Source organism: Ochotona princeps, chromosome 29 (genome assembly GCF_030435755.1).
Source record: "Ochotona princeps isolate mOchPri1 chromosome 29, mOchPri1.hap1, whole genome shotgun sequence".
NCBI classification, from domain to species: Eukaryota; Metazoa; Chordata; class Mammalia; order Lagomorpha; family Ochotonidae; genus Ochotona; species Ochotona princeps.
The window spans coordinates 11,068,388-11,089,836 of NC_080860.1; the positions used below are offsets into that span (position 1 = coordinate 11,068,388).

The 21,449-nt window shown below is 50.9% G+C and overlaps 2 protein-coding genes across 3 annotated transcripts in view; one reads left to right on the forward strand and one right to left on the reverse strand.

Annotated features, from left to right (window-relative positions):
- The window catches only part of CMKLR1 (chemerin chemokine-like receptor 1), a 718,021-nt gene that overhangs the window by 12,954 nt on the left and 683,618 nt on the right, over positions 1-21,449 (reverse strand). The gene's annotated exons all lie outside the window — the stretch shown is intronic.
- Positions 663-13,658, forward strand: MLEC (malectin). Of its 2 annotated transcripts, none has more exons than XM_058656671.1 (5): positions 663-812; positions 10,274-10,452; positions 11,027-11,203; positions 11,288-11,345; positions 13,376-13,658. In XM_058656671.1, exons 2-5 carry the CDS (start codon positions 10,288-10,290, stop codon positions 13,603-13,605), a joined length of 630 nt encoding a protein of 209 aa, XP_058512654.1. In that variant the 5' UTR covers positions 663-812; positions 10,274-10,287; the 3' UTR covers positions 13,606-13,658. The 2 variants fall into 2 exon arrangements, with proteins under 2 accessions (XP_058512654.1, XP_004591956.2); XM_004591899.3 differs by lacking the exon at positions 663-812 and adding an exon at positions 1,264-1,693.

The following is a 21,449-nucleotide window of genomic DNA, read 5'->3' on the forward strand; positions in this document are numbered from 1 at the left end:
GAGTATTTCAGCTCCCCCACTGAGCGTCTCTATTCCGCTACCTGGTTAGTTCTTTCTTGAAACCTGATATGGTCTGAATAATGGATTGATGAACCCTTCTGAGTGTACGATTCTCCAGCGGGGCCCCACAAATGTCACTGCCTAGCATGAGGTAGTTGGGTTTGTCTGAAAAACCCAATCAATTCAGTTTTTTTCTGGCAAATGATTTAAAAAAATCCTAAGTATGTTCATTGTGCTTATCCCCAATTCAATTTCACCTTCCTATCTGTCCTCCGCTAAACCGACTTATTAATGAGGAACACATGAATAAACTTTGTGTGTGTGTGTGTGTGTGTGTGTGTGTGTGTGTGTGGTCCGCCCTAAACTTGCGGCACGAACTTGGTGGCAACGCTTGGCCTTTCTGTGGGCCTCAGTGTCGCCATCCAAAAAATGGGGGTTTGAGCGGCGGCTGTGGCGCAGGCAGCTCCAGCGCAAGAGAGAACGCCAGGGGAAAGCGCCAACGGCGGACGCCGGGCACGCGTCGCCAGACTGGGCAGATGCCCGCTGTGGTCGCCAGGGCCGGGGACTCACCCGAGCCCCACGCTGCCCAGGCCCGCCAGAGGCTGTCGCCATGGCAACGCGGGCAGCCTGGAACCCCCTGCCCTCACACAGCCACGCGTTTCCGCTGCGCTGGAGCCTTCTGATTGGACGGTCGTTTGGACGCTACCACCTGTCCCGAACCCGTAAAGGGGTGGTGGAGGAGGAGTTTGAGCCTCGTGGCACTCCTGCCCCGAAGGCCTGTGCCTGTGGCCCCTCTGCCTCATGCGACTGAGGTTGGGTGAGAGTCCATGGCTCTTCCTAGAGCTCATACTCATCCCTCTTTCCGACCAGCTGAGTGGGGGGCGGGAAAGGCAGTAACGCCCCCTTCGGAGCCCATACATTCTCTACAACTGGAGCACCGGAAGTGTTGGCGACGTGTCTGTGCGCCCGACTCTAAACCTTCCCCCCCCCAACACGCCACCCTTCTCATTCAGCTATGGCATTCCGGGGCCCTCCTGGGCGCTGCACCCGCCACTTCCGTAGCAAATCGCCGCTTCAACCGAACTCCCTCCCTCTGCGCGCGCTCCTTCTCGTGCCCGCTGGTTGGCTCGGCGCCTGGGCATGGCCACGCCCTTTCCCTCACCTGGCAGCCAATGAGAGCACGGCTCTCGGCTGGGTGGTGGGTAATTAATGAGGACCGCGCGGTGATTGGCTGCCGGGCCGCGGCTTGGGGGGGCTGGGCGGCGGGGTAGGTTGTTCCTGAGGTGGGAGGCGGCACCCGCGGCTGGAGGAGGAGGCCGGAGCGCGACATGTCCCCGGCGGCTCAGGCGGAGCGGCTCGTGGCGCTGTTTTTCTGAGTCCCGGGGACGGCCCGGCGGTCGGCCGGCCGAGAACAAAAACAACAACCAAAAAAACCATCGGCCGGGGGCCTGTCCCCTCCTCGCAGGGGTGGCCGCCATGCCGGGGGCCCGAGCGGTGGAGGGAGCCGTGGTGGCGCTGCTACGACTGCTGCCGCTGCTGGCGCTCCGCGGGCCGGGGCTCGGCGTGGGTCGCGCGGCGGGGGCCGGGCTGCCCGAGAGCGTCATCTGGGCCGTCAACGCGGGCGGCGAGGCGCATGTGGACGTGCACGGGATCCACTTCCGCAAGGACCCTCTGGAAGGCCGGGTGGGCCGAGGTGAGAGAGAGGAGAGCGAGCGCCCCTCGGCCGCTGCCCGGAGGCCCGCCGTGCTGGCCGCCGCCGCCGCCGGAGGGCAGCTGGCCCCGAGCCCCGTCCTCAGCCCGGCAGCCACGTCCCTGGGGTTGAAGTTCCCTCTGCTTGCAGTTGCCCTGGGTCTCAGAGACCAAGGCCTGGCCCTGGCTCCTATCGAGGCACAGAGTTGGCGAGAAGTTGTCTTTTGGACCAGCGCGCATCTTGCATGGGATCAGCTCCTCGCCCGCCTCACCAACCCAAGCTAGGAGAGTAAAGGACGAGGGCGGGTCCATGGCTTGCCTTGCAGTTCATCGCGGTGCCCCTTGCCTTCTTTGATCGAGACGGTTGCTGGCAGGATCTTAACAGCCCCAAAATGGGGCCGGGCCGTTCTCGTGGACGCTGCTGCAGGAACCGGGCTCGGTGCTTAGCCAGAATCGCGACACATGTTCAAGGAGGATGGGCTGGGAAAGTTTGATGGAGTGAGGAGGACATGTGCTTAAAAGTAGAAGCTGCGGGATGGTTGTATGGGAGCCGAGTGGTGCGGGAGGCTGGCGTGGCCCGGGGACCCATTGTAAAACGATATGGATGCCAGAGAGGGTACGCCCTAGCCCAGGTGGCCTGGAAAAGAGATTCCAACTGCCAGGGGGTGGGGGACCATTGAGCACTGCCGTCGTTTTTGTTTTTGTTTTGCTTTCAAAGCATGCATAAAAATTGGCAGGGCAGGGCAGGTGGTTAAACTGCAGACTCCCAAGGGCCCCACTCCAGCTGTGTGAAACTTCTTTTTTTTTTTTTCTCCCTCCAGGGACCCAGGTTTCTGTTCCGTGTGCCCCTTGATGAAGGTTGTCCCAGACCAGTTTTTCGAGGGAGAAGAAAAACCCTATATTGTCTCTTTTAAGTAGAATAGGGAAACAGGTTTAAAAAGGAAGTTAATGTATTGGATGCCATATTCTGGGTTTTGAGCCTGCTAGATGGGCAACAAGCCGCCCCAATCAACATTTCTCTGAGATCCTCCCAGCTCGAGGCTGTGTCTTGGCTACATTGGGGAGTTTATTGCTTCCCTACTTGTGAGGGTCTTGGGACCCCAGGGCTGTTTTTTCAGAAATTCTCTATCTTGGAATTCATGTAACCCTCTTGGGTTCAGCCGAGGCAGACTTTATGGTGAGAGGCCACTGCCACCGGCACCCTGGACCCTTCCTCTTTCTTCACGCCTGTGGGCGGCCTTGAGGAAACGGCGGACGGTTTGTGGACTTTGCCTGTGGAGATAGCAGCGGGAGTGTCCAGATAGAGGCTGGTGTGCAGATGCTTCCTTTTTCTTGAGCCCCCAGCCTGACACTCGGAGAGCGGTCCGCTGTGGGGAAGAGAGCTGAGACCACATGGGTGTAGTCTCCAGCCCCTGCCCTTCCTCCGCAAGCCCGTTGTTAATCTGCTGGTGTGGTAGTTGGGTGTTGGTCTACCCAGCTCTCTTCCCCAAGTGGTTGGCTCATGGTTGCAATTCCTTGGGAGGAATTTTCTGTAGCAGGTAAAATTACAGGAGACCTGCCAAAGCGCTTCCTGTTTTGGGGATGCTGGCCTTTAGGGTGTTGAATAAGGAGGCTGCCTGCTCTGTCCTGCACATCTGGGTTAGGCACACAGCAGAACTAAGGCTTGTTGCACTTACCCAAGTTCCCGAAAGTATTTGAGCTGGTGCTGGGGTTGGGTCTTAAGCTTCTGTCTAGCTCAGGAAGCAGCTTGCTGTAGATTAGGGTGAGCCCCATCAAGGGCGATGCGGCCGTTCCCTACGCTCGCCATCTCTGGCCCTGTCGATGGCCCTGTTGTGGTGTTGAAGATGGGCCAGGTGCCTTCTGCAGCTCTGCACTGATTACAGGTGGAGCTGTGACACGCCTGTGACATAGTTTCCAATGAGCCGAGGAAAGTTCATTTTTATACTGAATGAATTCACCTGTTTGTTGCCGAGTTAGGCCAGATAAGGGTTTGGCCTGCTTTTGCACTTGCTGCTTCCCTGCAGTTCCTTTGTAGTTCAGCATTCCGGCTCCCAGTGCTCCGGCTCAGGGCACCTGCCGGCTTATGCTTTCAAAGGCATTTCATAATAATGTCTGTTGGCTAGAGGAGAGCTGGTGTTCACAGCCTGAGATCGTCATCCAGAGCCTTACCTCTGGGCACACTATACGGGTTCTTAACTCGGTCATCCATGGTTTTTAGACTCTAGATTAGCTGGCCTGAGGGCACAGAGGTTGGTGTGGCAGCTGGGGAAGACTCTGCTATTTGCAGAAAGACGGTGTGGAAACCCATGTAACCTTGAGGAACCTGCTTTGCTTCTCAGCCTTGTTTTCTTTCCTGGTAAAACTTGTGCTTTAGAAAAAACTGCTTGGGGCAGAGTAGGCTGAAGTGTCATCGTTTGTTTCTTTGTTTGATGACCTTTTACATGGAATTAAAAATGGGGCAGAACACGGCTCCAGATGGGGGAAAAGGCTGGCTGCCTCGCCAGCCTATCAGATGAGTTTTTATGTCGCCACCAAGGAAGACCCCTTTCTTGGGACAGCCCGCCTTTCAGCTAGGGAGAGGATCTGCTCATGCGCAGATAACCAGCTTGAAAGGTAAGAAGGGAGTGGAGGCTTGCAGCTGGCTGGCTTGTGACCCTTCATCACCCGGTTGACAGGCCTGGTCTGCAGGGGCAGAAGTTCACAGGTGGAGAATTTAGGTCACTGTAGCCCCCCCCCCTTTTTTTTATTTTTTTTTTTGAAAGATTTATTACAGCCAGATATACACAGAGGAGGAGAGACAGAGAGGAAGATCTTCCGTCCGATGATTCACTCCCCAATGAGCCGCAACGGCTGGTGCTATTCCGATCCGAAGCCGGGAACCTGGAACCTCTTCTGGGTCTCCCAGGCGGGTGCAGTGTCCCAATGCACTGGGCTGTCCTCGACTGCTTTCCCAGGCCACAAGCAGGGATCTGGATGGGAAGTGGAGCTGCCGGGATTAGAACCCGCGCCCATATGGGATCCCGGTGCTTTCAAGGTGAGGACTTTAGCCGTTAGGCCCCCCTGCCAGGCCCAGCCCTGGGTTCCTTGCCTCAGTCTGTTGGGAAGAGTAATTTAGCAACTGACCTCATATGAGACAAGTGATTCAGAAGGAACTGGCGATCAGAGCCTTGTGCTGGGTGGTGGAGCATGGCTGGTGGTAGACCTGCTGCTGCTCCTTTGAGCGTTTTGTGGGTCTGAGCTTCCCAGCCACATTTTCTAATCAGTTGTCTTCTTTTGTTCTTTCTTTCTTTTTAAAAGATGTATTTATTTGTTAGAAAGAAAGATATTCTGTCTGGTGGTTTATTCTGTAAATGGCCACAGTGACCCGAGCTGAGCCAGTCTGAAGCCAGGAGCTTCTTCCACATGGGTTCAGGGGCCCAAACACTTGAGCCGTTTTCCACTGCTTTACCAGGTACATGGGCAGAATAGGTTGGAAATGGAGCTGCTGGATGTTGAACCAGCATCCCTTTCATAAATGGGTGCTTTGCGCACTATGCCACAAGGCTGAGTCCCTGAATCAATTTTTACTTGAAAGATTTATTAGTTTTTATTTGAAAGGGAGATTTGCAGAGAGAAGGAGAGGCATAGAGAAAGATGTGCCATAAGCTGGTTCACTTTCCAAATGGCCACAAGAATGAGCTGGGCTATTCCAAAGCCAGGAACTTGGATCTTCTTCCAGGTCTCTCATGTGGTTGCCTGCTGCATACCTGGGCACATTAGCAGGGAAATGGGTCAGAAGTGGAACAGCTGGGACTTGAACCAGCATCCCTATGAGATGACAGCACTTCAAGTAGAAGTTTAATATACTTTGTGGTGATACCTGCCCTCTCTAATCAGTTTTATTACTCACTCTTCCTTTTAGTCTGTTCCCTAAACACCCTAGGTTGTAGGCATTTATTTTGGTGTTTATTGTACATATCTCTCTGGCTGGCATACCTGTCATTCTCTGTCAGGCATTGTATAAAGTTTTTTTTTTTTTCTTTCTTTTTTTTTTTTTAAAGAATTATTTGTTTTGGAAGTTATGGACAAAGAGAAGTTGGTCTTTCATCTGCTGGGTCATTCCCCAGGATCCAGCTTTATCTAGGATTCCCATGTGGATGGTAGGGGTCCAGAAACTTGAGCCGGCCTCTACTACTCTCCCAGGCCATAGCAAGGGAGCTGGATAGAAAGTGGAGCAACTAAGACACAAACCAATACCCTTGTAGGGTGTGTCACAAGTAGCAACTTCTCCCACTGTGCTGTAACACTAGCCCCAATTCTTTTTTGATTGGTTTATTTATTTAGAAGGAAGAAAGGAAAAGGAGATAGAGATCTTCTGTCTGCTGATTCATTTCCCAAATGGCTACAACACCTGGGGATGGCCCAGGCCAAAGCTGGGGACCATGGAACTTCATCTGTGTCTCCCCTTCTGTTGTGGGGACCTCATGGATTTGAGACCATCTGCTGCTGCTGCGTCCAGGCCCATGAACAGTGAACTGCATCAGAAGTGACCATCAGGGATGCCCACTTGTACTCATGGGATCATGACAGGTGGTAGCTAACCTTGTGTACTATAATGCTGGCCCTTGGACTAAACTGTATTATTTGCTTTGTGTGTGTGTGTTCATTTGAAAGACAGAAAAGGAGAGAAATATTTCAACTGTTGGTTCATCCCTAAATGCCTATAGCAGCTAAAGTGGACCAGGCAAAAGCCTGGAGTTCACTTGGGTCTTTTTTTAAAGATTGATTTATTTCGGGTCCAGTGGTTTGGCCTAGCGGTTAAAGTCCTCGCCTTGAACGCACCGGGATCCCATGTGGGCGCCAGTTCTAATCTCAGCAGCTCCACTTCCCATCCAGATCCCTGCTTGTGGCCTGGGAAAGCAGTTGAGGATGGCCCAATGCATTGGGACCCTGCACCCGCGTGGGAGACCCGGAGGAGGTTCCAGGTTCCCGGCTTCGGATCGGCTGTGTTGGACAGAAGATCTTCCTCTCTGTCTCTTCTCTCTGTATATCTGACTTTGTAATAAAAATAAATAAGTCTTTAAAAAAAGAGATTTATTTATTTCTGTTGGAAAGGCAGATCCACAGAGTGGAGGAGAGACAGAGAGAAAGATCTTTCGCCCACAGGTTCACTCCCCAAGTGGCCACAATGACTGGGGTTGAGCTGATCTGAAGCCAGGAGTCTGGAGCTTCTTCTGGGTCTCCCATGCGAGTGAAGGGTCCAGTCCCAAGGCTTTGGACCATCCTTGGCTGCTTTGCCAGGCCACAAGCAGGGAGCTGGAAAGAGCGGAGCAGCAAGAACACAAACCAGCACCCAATGGGGTCCTGGCATGTGCAAGATGAGGATTTTGCCACAAACCATTGTGCCAGCCCTTCACCTGAGTCTTGGCACATGGGTATAAGCACTTGGGCCGTCTTCCATTGCTCCTCTGGGTAAATTAGCAGGGACTTGATTCAGAAGTGGAAGAGCTTGGATTTGAACCAGTGCCAACATGGGGTGTTAACATTACATCAGCTTAACCCACAAGACAATTTTGTAGCATAGAACATATCCTCATAGGTGAGAAAAGAAACTTCAAGAAAACCACCTATTCAGCATCACTGACTAGGTGGCAGAACCAGGATTCAAATCCAGGCCTGTCTTAACTAAATCGTGGGATGAATCTTCCAGGGCACCTGGCTGCTCTGTTGGTTAGTACTGAGAAGCAGTTCCTATGCTGTGCCAAACTCAGCAGTGTGCTGATTGTACAGTTTATTATATTTGAGAGGAATCTCTGTAGTTGAGAAGGCATTAAAAGGTTAAAGAGGGAAGAAAAGTCTTTGTTGCTGAATCTCCTGGGACTTGGGCAAATTCAACTCTACATGTGGCAGATCTCAGGAAAGTCACTTTAAATGGAAAATAAAGCTGAGTGCTATGAGGTTAAGCTACCTCTTGGGATGCTGGCATCCTGAGTGGGAGCGATGGTTCAAGTCCTGGCTCTTCCACTTCTCATTGAGCTTCCTGCTAATGCGTCCTAGGAGGCAGCGGATGACGGCTCAAATTTTTATGTTCCTTCCACCTTTGTGGGAAACCAGGTGGAGTTCTAGGCTCCCAGCATTGGCTTGATCCAGCACTGGCTGTTGTGGGCATTTTCGTGAATCAGAAAATAGAAGACATTTATTCTCACTCTCACAGACACACATTACACACACTTTGCCTTCCAAGTAAATGAAAAAAGAACAGTGGATCCAGTACTGTGACTCAATGGCTAGGAACTTGCCTTGCAAGAGCCAGGAATCCATATGGGCACCAGCTTGTGTCCCAGCTACTCTAATTCCCATCCAGCTCCCTGCTTATGTCCTGGGAAAGCAGTGGAGGATGACCCAAGGCCTTGGGGCCTTGTAGCCACCCAAGTGGGAGACCCAGAAGAAGCTTTTGACTCCTGGCTTCAGCTCAGCTCAGCTCCAGTTGTTGTGGCCATTTGGGGAGTGAGTAGATGGAAAATCTTTCTATAAATCTCATTTGTCTTTCCAATAAAAATCAATCTTAAAAATAAGTATATAAAGAGAGGCATAAGTATTTAAAGATATATGGGCCCAACACGGTAGCATAGTGGCTACAGCCCTTGCCTTGCATGCATCAGAATCCCATGTGAGCACTGGTTCTAATCCTGGCCACTCCGCTTCCCCTCCAGCTCCCTGCTTGTGGCCTGGGAAAGCAGTGGAGAACGGCTCAAAGCCTTGGGACTCTGCACCCATGTGGGAGACCCAGAAGAGGCTCCAGGCTCCTGGCTTCAGATTGGCTCAGCTCCAGCCATTGTGGCTGCTTGGGGAGTGTTTAAAAAGATATATATTTAAAGATTTGTATAAATAATTCAAGATTACTAAGTGATTTTGTTCACATAGCTGGATTTAAAATGGGCACAGATTGTGCCAATTTTTCACTTTTTCCACTAGGCAAAGAAAAGTAAATGTTTCCCATACAGGCACAAACTTTTCTGTGTATCAGTAAATTAGAGCTAATCAATGCTCCACATTGGTTAGGATAATCTGGAAGAAGAAATTGTTAGAGCTGACTCCGAAAATTGGCAGGTTTGAGGTTTTTTTTTTTGCCTGTGAAAGCGGCTGGGGCCTGTTAGGAGTGCATTCTTTGTGGTACCACTTGCCTACCCTTCTTTGATTTCTTGAGGAGTAAAGAAAAGAGTCTGCAGATAAAAGTGGCTGCGTTTCCTGTCCCATTGTCTCATCAGCTCATCTGATCTCACAGCTCATGTCACTTACAGGAACTGTTAGTGGCTTTGTTTATTGTTCAGAGGGCTTGACCTCAGCCACTAGGTCTTTGAGTTCATTTTTTACCTTGTCTTTTGCTGACTGAGAAGGAAGCTCTTACCGCAGCCAGTGCGGGCTGCTTTTGGGAATCCTCCAGAGGATGGAGGTGGCCCATGTCTTTCGGGGTCCCCTTGTGAGACCAGAAGGCAGCGCAGTCTGAACTCCGTGGTGGAAGAGAGACCACTGTGGCACTAAGTGTGGGGAATAGATTTTTGGAACCTTGGGAAGCCTCCTCATGTTCACGGTGGGGGAGGAGACGTGGCCCTTTGTTTCTGGGGCTGTAAGGTGATGTCGTACATTTGAGCGAAGACCTCAGTTTAGCACATTTTGTGAGAGGAAGGAAGCATGAACATTACACATCTCCCCCCAAGTTTGTGAGAGGGGAAGTGGGGCGGCTGGCAGTTGATGTCCTGACCTGACCTAAGTAACTTTTTACTTCAGGGTGAACCAGGAGACTCTCCCTGCCCCCTCATTCTTGGACATCTTAAGCCAGAGGTGCTAGCAGGGCCCCAGCAAGTTCTGTGTTTTCCCTCTTGCCTTACGGAGGGAGTGAATGGCCTGATTTTCCCTCTCCCAGTGAACCATCCCGTTAGGTGCTGGAGGTGGGCCAAGAACTGTTCGCTTCTGTTGGATAAGCTGAGAGTACCAGGTAGGGTTTTGAGGGTCTTGGGAAGCAAGACATGTAGACTTGAAGGCAAGTATGGAACATCTGCGCCCTTCTTTTTATAAGCCTATTTCTCTATCAGCCTTGGTGCTTTGCGGCTGAAAATTTTACAAAACCAGCTAATGTTGGTGTCTTACTTGTACTAAAGGTAACAACAGATGTCTTTCCTATTGAGATATCCTGTTTGGTTTTGACTCAGCTTTTCTGAGTGAGAAAGAATAAAAGCAGTTCTTCAGCCTGACTCATCCTGTGTCAAGTTCCTGACTACCTCCCTGGAAGCTGCCCCTCTGGGGAGCCAGGGGTCTTTCTCACTTTCTGTAAACAGCAGACTAGCCTGTGCGTGCTCATTATTCCCCTGCAGAAAAGTCAGCGCAGTTGGTGGGGTATTTAGTGTTTATTATTTTTTGTGGTATTTTCGGGAGAAATAATTGATTCCTACCTGTGCATGAGCACAGTGTGGGGTCAGGTGCAGATGGGGTGGGTCTCCTACCATAAGGGTTATTATCATTGCCCTGGAATGCTCCCTGGCAGTTCTGGGATCTCTGCTGCTGTGTCTTGCTTCTGACATGTTTTCTCTTGATCTTTTGTCCCCAGCCTCAGACTATGGCATGAAACTGCCAATCCTGCGTTCCAACCCCGAGGACCAGATCCTCTATCAAACAGAACGGTACAATGAGGAGACGTTTGGCTACGAAGTGCCCATCAAGGAGGAGGGGGACTACGTGCTGGTGTTGAAGTTTGCCGAGGTCTACTTTGCACAGTCCCAGCAGAAGGTGAGGCCTGGTCCTTCCCCTGCTAGGACCAGTGGATGCGACTGCCCTTGGACAGTCTTATGCTATGGGACCAGAATGTGTGAGAGCCTCCCCAGGAGGGAGGAACAGTTCAACTCAGGAAAGCCAGATTCCTTGTGCCTGTTGAGAAATTCTGTTCCGTTGACCATGAGGTTGCATGGCCTCCTGGGCTGGTGACAATGCAGTGCAGGCATCCTAATCCTTGTCAGTCCACCACCCATCCTGTGAAAGCCCGCCTGGTTTTGTTGTAGCTTTATTCTTCTGTCTTTTCCTGAGGACTTCTTGTTTCACATGGAACTTTTTGTTTGTATCCTTTGATCTTCCGGGCAAGTAGGAAACGTCTTTGACAGGGAGGGATGTGACTTTGATTTGGCCTAGGTCAGGGACCTCCAGCCACCCTCCCCCTCCCCCCCAGGATCTCCAGCCCCAGGGTTTCCTAAGCTGTTTTTTGTTTTGTTTTTTGACTCGAAGCCTGGACCAGGTGCATGATGTTCAGCTGCCTAAAGGGTTATGAAGCTGATGGTTTTGACTTTTTCTCTTGTTCTGATCCTGATAGGTGTTTGATGTACGGTTGAATGGCCATGTCGTGGTGAAGGACCTGGATATCTTTGACCGTGTGGGACACAGCACAGCTCACGATGAAATCATCCCCATGAGCATCCGCAAGGGCAAGCTGAGTGTCCAGGGGGAGGTATCCACCTTCACCGGGAAACTCCACATTGAGTTCGTCAAGGTGACTGCCCTGGGCTGGGCCTCCTAGCTGGGGAAGGGGTTTGCTGGCCCAGTGTGGGACTGACCCCTATCATCTATTTCCTAGGGTTACTACGACAATCCGAAAGTCTGTGCACTCTATATCCTGGCTGGGACAGTGGATGGTAGGTGGTGCTTTTGACCTGCTTTTGGGACTCTGCTGAATGGTGAGATTGAGAAAACCCTTGGGAGTTTGTTTAGCTCATTGCTAAAGGAAACTTGCGTGTCTTGTGTTTGCACCACCTATTTCCTAGGAGCAAAAGGCAAAAGGAGGAAAAGCATCCTTGTGGAGCTGGGCTGCACGGGAACAGCCCTTGCTTATTAATGTCCCCTGGTCCTTGGAGTCCAGCCTCAGCACCTGTCTTTCTCAGGTTTAGGTCATCCTGGCTGTAGAGAAAACTCATGTGTTAGTGACCCTTCTCCTGTCCTCCTTTTTTTTTTTTTTTTTTTTTTTTTTTAAGATTTATTCAGTTTATTACAAAGTCAGATATACTGAGAGGAGGAGAGACAGAGAGGAAGTGGAGCTGCCGGGATTAGAACCAGCGGCCATATGGGATCAAGGCGAGGACCTTAGCCACTAGGCCACGCTGCCGAGCCCTCCTGTCCTCCTTTTTTAATGTGTGTGTGTGTGTGTGTGTGTGTGTGTGTGTGTGTGTGTGTGTGTGTGTGTGTGTGTGTTTGGAAAGCCGGATATGCAGAACGAAGGAGAGACAGAGAGGAAGATGTTCCATCCGATGGTTCACTCCCTAAGTTGCCGCAATTGCTGGAGCTGAGCCGATCCAAAGCCAGGAGCCAGGAACTTCTTCCAGGTTTCCTGTGTGGGGGCAGATTCCCAAGGCTTTGAGCCGTCCTCCACTGTTTTCCCAGGCCACAAGCAGGGAGCTGGATGGGAAGCGGGGCAGCCGGGATTAGAACCAGTGACCATATGGGATCCTGGAGCATTCACGGTGAGGACTTAACTGCTATACTATTGTGCCAGGCCCCAATTTTTTTTTAATAAACATGTTTTTAAATTGCCTATTTAAAAGTATTATTTATTTGAAAAGGAGAGTGGCAGAAGAAAAGAGGAGAGATAGCTTCCATCCACTGATTCACTCCTCAAATGCCCACAACAGGACAAAGCTGGGCACAGGGAATTCAGTCTGGGTCTTCTTTTTTAAAAATGATTTATTTATTTTTATTGGAAAGGCAGATTTACAGAGAGGAGAGACCGAGAGAAAAATCTTCCATCCGCCAGTTCACTCCCAAGTAGCCCCAACGGCCAGAGCTGAGCTGAGTCCAAAGCCAGAGCCAGGAACTTCTTTTGGGTCTCCCGAGCAGATGCAGAGTCCCAAGGCTCTGGGCCATCCTTGACTGCTTTCCCAGGCCACTAGCAGGGATCTGGATGGGAAGTGGAGCAGCCGGGACATGAACCAGCAATCATTTTGAGATCTTGGCGCATGCAAGGCAAGGATTTTAGCCGCTAGGCTACTGCGCCAGACCCAAGTCTGGGTCTTCTGTGTGGGTTCCAGGAACCCAAGTACTGGAAGCCTCAGTCCCCCTTCCCGCAGTGGACATTGCAGGAAGATGGAACTGGGACCAGAGCTGGGACTTGAAGCTCGGCATCCAATAGTGGATATGGTCATTCCAACCACTTGGTCAAATGCTTGCCCTTAACTTACCTTGAGCGTACTGAAAATCCAATCCTCTTGTCTAGATGTCATCCCATGTGCTGATGTTACGATGCTGGGGGTGAGGGGGAAGATGTGTCACCACCAGGCAGGTCTCTAAGGAGGTAACAGGATAGGGAAGGAATGCATGTTGAGAACCTAACTGTGAGGATCGGCTCTTTCCTTTGTGAGTTCAGCAAAAATGTGGGCTTGAGGAAAAGGAATTTGGAAAGTTTGACAGTATCAGGGTGTTGTCACTGTCCAATCTGATCCTCCTGGGCTCTGAAGGGGAATCAGGCTCCTCCCTGCGGATAGAACTTTGACTTTGACTTATATCTGAAGACCTGTGTTGGCAGCACACTGCTCTCCTGCAGGCCAGAGATACTCCTTGCTTGAAACCCTGGTTCAGGTCCCGTTTGCCTCTGGTGTGACTTCTTTGGTGTTCTAGGGCATCCCTGTTGCAAGTGCTAGGTCTTATGTAACAGGTGTTTTCTGTCTCTTGTTAGATGTACCAAAGCTGCAGCCTCATCCAGGACTAGAGAAGAAAGAAGAGGAAGAGGAGGAAGAAGAATATGATGAAGGGTCTAATCTCAGAAGACAGACCAATAAGAACCGAGTGCAGTCGGGCCCCCGCACACCCAACCCCTATGCCTCGGACAACAGCAGCCTCATGTTTCCCATCCTGGTGGCCTTCGGAGTCTTCATTCCAACCCTCTTCTGCCTCTGCCGATTGTGAGAATAAATTACCATCCTGAGCAGGATGGAGGGGTGTGGGAAAGAAACCAAACACATTGGTTTTGGTTTCTGTATTCTTCAAATTGATTAACAAACAAACAAAAAAACCAAAAAAACACAGAAAAAGTCAAGGACATCAAAAGGGCGGGGGCTTGAGGAAAGCAGCCCTCATCCACCACCTCTGCTGGACCTGCTTCAGTTCTAGTCCTCCCTGTGGCTGGCACCGGCCAGCCCTCTTCTCCAGGGTACTTCCAGGATCCCCTTCTGGGCACCTCGTGGAAAGGGCTCTGAACTCATAGCAGGTTGTGGTTGCTCTGTTTAGGTTAGCGGTTAGCAGCAGGGAAGACTAGCCCTGGAAGTCGGGAATTCTGAAGTTAGAGCCAGATTGAGAGAATGTGTGAGGAAAGTATAAATTTTTAAGGTTAAGATGAAAGAAGGGAAGTGTTTTTTCTTTTTGTTGTTGTTTGTTTGCTTGTTTTTCTGTAAGAAGAAGGAAAGCTGGTGCTTGCCTGGAAGCCTCTCTGGACGCTGCCAGCAGCTCCACGTTGAGTGTCTAAGCTTTGTCGCTGTGCCAGTTGCAGGACAATTGCTCTGTCTGGTCGTCAGGTGGCCTCTGATGTACCACAACAGATCAATCACTTTGATTTCAGTGCCTGTTGGGGACTTGATTGCTTCTCAGTTTTCTTCTGAATCTGACGTATTTGAAATCTCTTCTTCCTCTTAACCATTCACCGAGTTATTGGCAAGAAGGAACAGAGACATGGGAACCTGGGACTCTGTTTAGCTGTCTCATCCTTTGTCGCCTCAGCTTGCTGGTACCTCCCTCGTTGGCTCTTGGAGCTGGCAGCCAGGAGGCCCTGACCCAGCAGTTCTTTGCTGGCCCCTTCCTAGGGTCTCCCTGCCAGGGGGCAGGGATGCTTTTCAGCCTGCAGCAAAAGAACACTTGACCTTAAAAGTCTCTTCTGATCTCTGGATTAGGAAGGGCTTAGTTAGCACCGTTTAAGAGCAACCTCAGAGACTTGAGCCCTACTCAGTGCCTGAGCACTGTTGAGAATGTCTCATATCCGATGTTCGTTTTCCTCCATGTCATTCATTCTGTGTCACTCTTCAACCCGCTTTGGTTGATGGCCAGACTGCCCCAGGGAGCTATACTGATCAGCTGAATCAGCCCAGTGGCCTCTCAAACTGAGCTGTGTGGCATTTGGCTGCTCTCTTCCCTCTCCAGGTAGCAGTCAGGTTCTTGGTGTGATGGGCTGCAAGTCAGCTGTGGCCCCAGCAGCTCTGAAGCTGTTCTTAGCAACCAAGTGTCTGTCTTGAACTCCCCGGAGACTTTGCTGCAGGAGGAGAAGCTGCCCCATGCCTTCTGTCTGACCACCATCATCTGTCTCCCAGTGGGGTCATGGTGAGGGAGGACCTAGCCAAGCTAAAGGGAATTCTGGGGTGGGAGGCAGCGGGCGGAGCTTCACCCCAGGCTGGGCCGCGGTACACTTTCTCAGGCCAGGCCCATCCTTCTTGAATGTGTTTAATTTTGAGTTTGCCTTATAAGATATGTTCTTGAAGAGTCCTGTATATTTGAACTGTTCTTTATCTGACAAAGTAAGTAGCTCTTGGGCTGTTGGCGATGACTCCAGGCCAGCATTCAGTCATTTGAGATCAAGGCCCTTATTTTCGCTGTGATTTGGGCGTTGGTCCTAGGGTAGTCAGGCAGCTGGATGGCTATGGAATACTTCTGGAGTGCTTCTTGATGTCCTCCTGCTCCTAAGGGATGAGCTGCTGTAACTTGGGTCCTGGGGGCAGCCTTTCCGGGGCCACAGGCCTCTTTCTGATTGGGCTTCTGAGGGTGAATTTGGTTCCTGCTCCATCAGAATGTCTCAGAGCAATGGACCACTGCCAGTGGATCAGACAAGATGCACCAGGAGGCCCTGCTTGCTGCTGCCTCCTTTGGCCTTGTTTGTTAGTTTGCCTGTGTTTCTGAGGAAGTAGGGGGTCCTGCCTCCTCACCTCGGCCCATCCCTGTGATGACTCAGAGTCCCAGAAGGAAACCCTGGCTCCTGGGCCCATTTCCTAACGGTACTGTAAGCCAAGCAGCTCTGCTTCTGCCTCTGTTTCCAAGCCCACCCCTCCCCACTGAGCTCAGGGCTGGGGATGGGTACTTTCCTCTTTGGTTGTGACCAAAAGGAAGGAACATCTTTCTGAGGCTAACAAAAACTAAAGGGGGATATAAGGAAACAGGAAGAAGTATGGTGGGGTGTGGGGTAGATTCCCCTGGAGCCAAGCCCACCTGGCCAGCAAGAGCGAGAGCTGCCTATGGCTGGCAGCGGTTGGCTCCTGATGCTTAACTTGAAAGCTGGTTTTTTTTTCTTTCCCTCTTTGAGTGGGGGGCGCTGTCCTCCCAGAAGATATATAAGGTACATGAAGTTTAGGTTAAAGGGTGGGGATGGGGCACTCTTTTTTTTGTATCGTGTGTGAAGAATTACTCTTGTTCATCTTTTGCTTTTTGCACTGTTTGTCCCTCTGTGTTTTGAGCTTGTGCTAGGACTGAGACGCTGCTGCCCTGCAGGGAATGCACCTGGGCTGGGCTGGGATGGGATGCTGAGTGATGCCTAAAGCAGTGGGGAGGAGAGGCCTGGCTCCTGGGCTCTGCAGACTCAGTCTCAGCCGCCTGATGACTGCGTGGGGGTGGGGGCAGTGGCTGCTTTGGCTAGAAGCCCTGCTCAGGTCAGTTTGAGGGAGCTGTGTGCTGAGGCATCTCTTGGAGACAGGCTGAAATAGATAGCAGCCCAGCCCTGGCTTGGGGTGAGCCAGCTGCTTTTTTTTTTTTTTTTTTAGAACTCACACCCTTGCTGACTGAAACATTGTGCCAAGATAGTATCTGTGGGATCCGAATCCCTTAAACCAAATCCATGTTTTTGAAGAGTGTCCACTGGCGAGAAGCCGCTCGGGGCCCACCCTGAGTTGTGGCGATCTGAATGGTGGTCATCTTCAGGTGTCAGCAGCGGTGGTGGACTCCCGGGAGAGCTCACCTCGGCCACAGGCCACCAGTCTGTGAGAGCGCCAATGCATTCCCTTGCACCCCTGCCTAAGAGATACTCCAGCTGGATGGCTATGGAATACTTCTGGAGTGCTTCTTTGTGATGAAGGAGGGTGAAGGCTGAATTAGGTTTACCTCTCCCCTTCTGTGCCTGGAAATTGCCTAGTCCAGCTTTAGAACTGTGGTTTAACTTTTTTTTTTTTTTTTTAGTCTTCTGGAGAAGCTTCTGTTTTAAGGAATTTCTCTTCCTTTGTCTCCTGCCTCTAGCCTCTCCTGGGAAGGCCTGGCTGTGGCTTCTAGAATCTCAGCTGAGAACTTCAGGAACAGCAGTAGTATTTTCCTTTCCTAGCACTTACATCCTTTCCCTAGAAATCAGCTTGGAAGCCCAGGGAAAGGATCATCAGGTTCCCTCCCCTCCCTGGGGGTTGGGGAAGGTCCCACCCCGGTCAGCACAGTGCCTTTTCCTCTCCTGCTCTGAGCCAGGGTGGGCGTTCCCTCTAGATTCAGGTCTGGGCAGGGGTGCGGCTGCCTCCCCTCCCCCCTGCTCCCCTCTGCCAGCCTCCTCTGATGTAATTCAAGTGTCTTCTTGCCTTGAGGAGCCTTTAATGGCATCAAGTGTCAGTGTGGAATTTTGTCCTCCATGCCTCTCCAAAAGGATCTGGAAGAGCCAGGTGAGCTTTCCCAGTGAGAGACCGACCGATGCTCCTGCTTTTAAAAAAGGCACTTTGGCAGGGTTAGGGGTGAGGAGTGTCTTAGAGCCACTGCTGCTGTGGCCCCTGAGGATGGAGACTGGAGCAGGCCGAGGGGTACAAGGCACTGAAGCAGAACCAGAGGCAGCCAGGATCTGTTCAGAAATATCAGAAGAAATCTGCCTCTCTTCTGTGAAAAGATATAATTAGGGATCAAAGAGCCCTAGGAAAATTGCAAAGAAGCCTCAGCTTAGCACTTCAGAGCCAACCAAGCAGCTTTCCCTTTCAGCATGAGCCAGGCCTATCCCTGCATTCTGACCTCCCCCTGGGTAAGAAGGCTGGCTGTCCTCGTGTTGGAGCAGAGATGATGGGTACCAGGGGGTCAGCTGCCTGGAGAGGCTGAGCATCCTTGTGCAGGTGTGGCTGCAGTCCATCTGGCCCGTCCTTCCCCGGCTGCCTTTGTCCAGCTCTCCTTGGGGCCGAGTCCTTTTGACAAGAGTAGATTCCCTGGATTTTCCTTCTCTGGGTTGGCAGGAAAAGAGCAGGATGGATCTCTTAGGGCGAGTTTCTCCCAGGAATATAAAAACATGGAGCCAGGATTGTTCTGGCAGCCAGGGAAATGGTGCCTGTTCGAGTTGGCAAAGAGGGCCTTGGCACATTGGATCCAGGCAGTCTTGTGAGATGGGGCACCTGGCACGGGGAAAGGCAGAACTCCGTTCCCACCTCTATTTTGAGCTTCAGCGCTTTATTTCAGTATGAAGAAAAACAACAACAAGCTCAAGTGTGCTTTCCGTCCTTTCAAAGGAGAGCCGAGTTGGCAGGGAGAAACCATGGCAAAACCAGGAAAGAGACAAGAGACTCCTCTTTCTTGGTGCGTCCTGATCCAGGGAATGACAAGCAGTTTGACCCTGAATTAGTTTCCTCCTTGAATTTAAGGGATATTACCTTTTCCTTCCATGGAGTTCTCCGAGACCAGGACCAGCTGCCTATTCTGAGCTCAGGATAGCCTTTTTGACCATTTTTGGCCTCACCTGGTTTGTTGGAAAACCAAACCCCAGACCTGCAGATTGGGCCTGGCTTCTCTCTTTTCTATCAAGTATTGGGAAAAAATGTGTCAAGTTCTTAGTAGCCCTTGTAGCTCCTTCTCTAGTTTCCTATCCTCTCTGTGCAGAGGCCAAACCAACCATCTGTTGCCACAGCATGCATTTACAGCGGCACAGTGAGAAGTATTAGAGAGGCGTTGAACCTGGCTGGCCAGGGAAGAAGTAGGGGTGGATAAAGCCGTCATTTCTTCTGGGCTGTCTCCGTCTGTCCCTACCCCTTCCATGCCCCACAACATTCCCACCAAAAAAGTTAAAAAAAAAAAAAAATTCAGGATATTTTTCACTGTCCATTGCTTTGTGTTTTAATAAACAATTTGCAGTGACACTCTGTTGGGGTTGAGTTTTAACTTTTTTATTGCAGATTCATGTGATGGGACCGGAAAAGAGGAACCCCAAGAGGAGTTCTTGTGTCAAGGCTACTGTCCGTGTAGCTGTGTTGCTTTTCTTTCCTACAAGATATTTTGTCAGGAAAATAGTGCGCAGTAAAGCCTCAACTGGCCATTTCATCCAGGAGTGCAAATTTAAGGGGAAAACCACAGTTACTTTGTTTTTACTTTTACTGGAACACCAGGACCCAAGCTGTCCCACTCCAAGCACATCAGGCCTGCCACTGCATCTCACAAAACATCCTGTGGACCAGCTGAGCCACAGGATCTTCATTTCTGGTTCACTGTCACTGGTGAGTATACATTGGGTAGCACAGAACTCATTGAGTTTTTGGTGTAATTTATTAGCCACATCTTAGAGCTGAGGATCATGAAACCAAAAAGTATGATAATTAACCCATGGCCGCTTGGTGAAAGCCAGGAATCAAACCCATGCTCTTTCGAAGACTGTGAGATAATAATTACAGTTCATCCTTGACTGGGCCCTTGAAATGAGCCGGGCACAGAGCCAAGCCCTTTAGAGATACCATCTCTGCTTAATCTACCAGCGAGTCAGTCTTCCCCTTTAAGCAGTGACTTGACTTGCTTAAGGCCACATAGCAAAAGGCAGAGGTAGGATTTTCCTTTTTAGTATTTTCACTTTGAAAAGCAGAGAGAGACGGGAACAGAGATCTCTTGTTGATTTACACCCCAGCCACCTGCAAGAGCCAGAACTGGGCCGGCCCAAGACAGGGACCCAGAACTCAGTTCTTTGAAGTGGACAGCAGGATCACAAGTGTCAGGCATCCTCCGCCTCCCAGGATATGTGTATACGTTAGCAGGGAGCCTGGGACTTGAGTTTGGCACTCTGATACAGGGTGTGGAGTTTTAACCTGCCAGGTCGTATACTCACCTCCAAGCTGTTTAAGATTCATTTTATTTGAAAGTCATATATAGAGGAGGAGAGACAGAGAGGAAGAGCTTCCATCCGTTGATTCGCTCCCCAGGCCGTCACAACAGCTGGAGCTGCGCTGATCCAAAGCCAGGAGCCTGGAGCCTCTTCCAGATCCTCATGCAGGTGCAGGTTCCCAAGGCTTCGATCCGTTCACTGCTTTCTCAGGCCACAAGCAGGGAACTGGAAGGGAAGCGGAGCCACTGGGACATGTACTGGCGCCCATACGGTATCACGGTATGTGCAAAGCGAGGACCTTAGCCACTAGGCTACTGTGCTGGGCCCCAAGCTTGGATTTTAAACTAGAACTCTCATTCTTCTATTCCAGGGGTGGAAAATGACCTGCCAGATGTGTAAAACCCCTAAAATCTTTGGTCTGGCCCTGCCAAGGCGACTGAAGTCAGAACTCTGATTTAGTAAATCTGTAGTAGACTAAATTTTAAGTTGATAATTTTGTAGGGTCTGCTTCTGATGTCAGATACTCAGATGGCCTTCAGCATAAACAAGGTGTCATGTGCCATGACAACAGAGCCTACTATCCAAGTAAGAATGAAGGTGGCTGGTTTTCTGGGGGAGGAGAGAGAGGGAGGCTGGTCTACCTTCCGGGGTTACTCCTGGAGAACAGAAGGCAGTTCTGGGCTCCAAGAACAAGGCTGGTGTTGATGGAGTCTGTCTGGAAGGCCCAGACCAAACCAGCCAGCAGGCCCACAGAGCCTCTTTCTTGGGTTGAGCCCACCCATAACTGGAGTCGTTGGTTTACTTTTTTTTTTTCTTTTTGCTAATTCAGACTAAGCTGTTACTATTTCTAGTATCTGCATACAAGCTGCCAAATGGGGAAGAGACCTGAAGAAGCCCTGCTGCTCCAGGGAGTTGCAGGGAGGGAAACTGTCTGACCCAAGAGCTTGGGCCGAGTCCCGGGGTTGGGTTGGACCAGTCTGTGGGTCCAGATCTTAATCTTGCTAAGGAAATCAGGCTCCCGGGTGGCTGGAGCCGGTGTGTCAGACCTTTCTCCAAACTTAGTAGCCCTCCCATCCCCCAAAGAGGAAAAGAGATGAGATTTTTCCAACACTTACTGGAAAGCTTGTTGCCCTTAGCCGTGGTAAGGGGTCACAGCAGAAGAGGGTGGGGTGGCGCGGGCCCAGAGCAAGCCTGGCCACAAGTTGTTTTCTGTTAGTTCCTCACCCATCAGGTTGTTAGTAAGGCAAGCCTCATGTGCTTTCTCCCTCAGGCCTTGTTTAAGACCCACTCCCTGGGCCCCTTCACTGCTTTGCCCTGGAGGCCAGTGCTCAAGGCCTGGTCCCTAGCCCCTTTCAGTCTTGTCGGCTTGCCGTGTGGCTCAGGACAAGTCAGGACACTGCTGTTGAGATCCTTCATGGGCCACTCCTGAAAGGGCTCTTCTGGGTGAGTAATGACCTATCCACAGTCACGGCTCGTCAGTGGCAGAGCAAGAGCTGGAACCTGTCTTACCCCAAAGCCCGTGTCTTTTTTTTTTTTTTTTTTTGAGATTTGTTTTATTTGAAAGGCAGAGTTACAGAGAGTTACAGAGTTACATCCATCCATTGGTTCACTTCCCAAATGGCCATAATGGCCGGAGCTGGGCAGGTCCGGAGGTAGGAAATTCTGGGTTGCCCATATGCGTACAGGGGCTTCTGCTGTTTTCCCAGGCACATTAGCAGGGAGCTGGATCTGAAATAGAGCAACCAGG

Excerpts from the sequence above, each read along its gene's own strand:
- MLEC (XM_004591899.3), top strand. The coding sequence starts at position 1,477 with ATGCCGGGGGCCCGAGCGGTGGAGGGAGCCGTGGTGGCGCTGCTACGA. Across the intron at positions 11,204-11,287 it reads TCCACATTGAGTTCGTCAAG|GGTTACTACGACAATCCGAA; the intron begins GTGACTGCCCTG and ends TCTATTTCCTAG. Across the intron at positions 11,346-13,375 it reads CCTGGCTGGGACAGTGGATG|ATGTACCAAAGCTGCAGCCT; the intron begins GTAGGTGGTGCT and ends GTCTCTTGTTAG.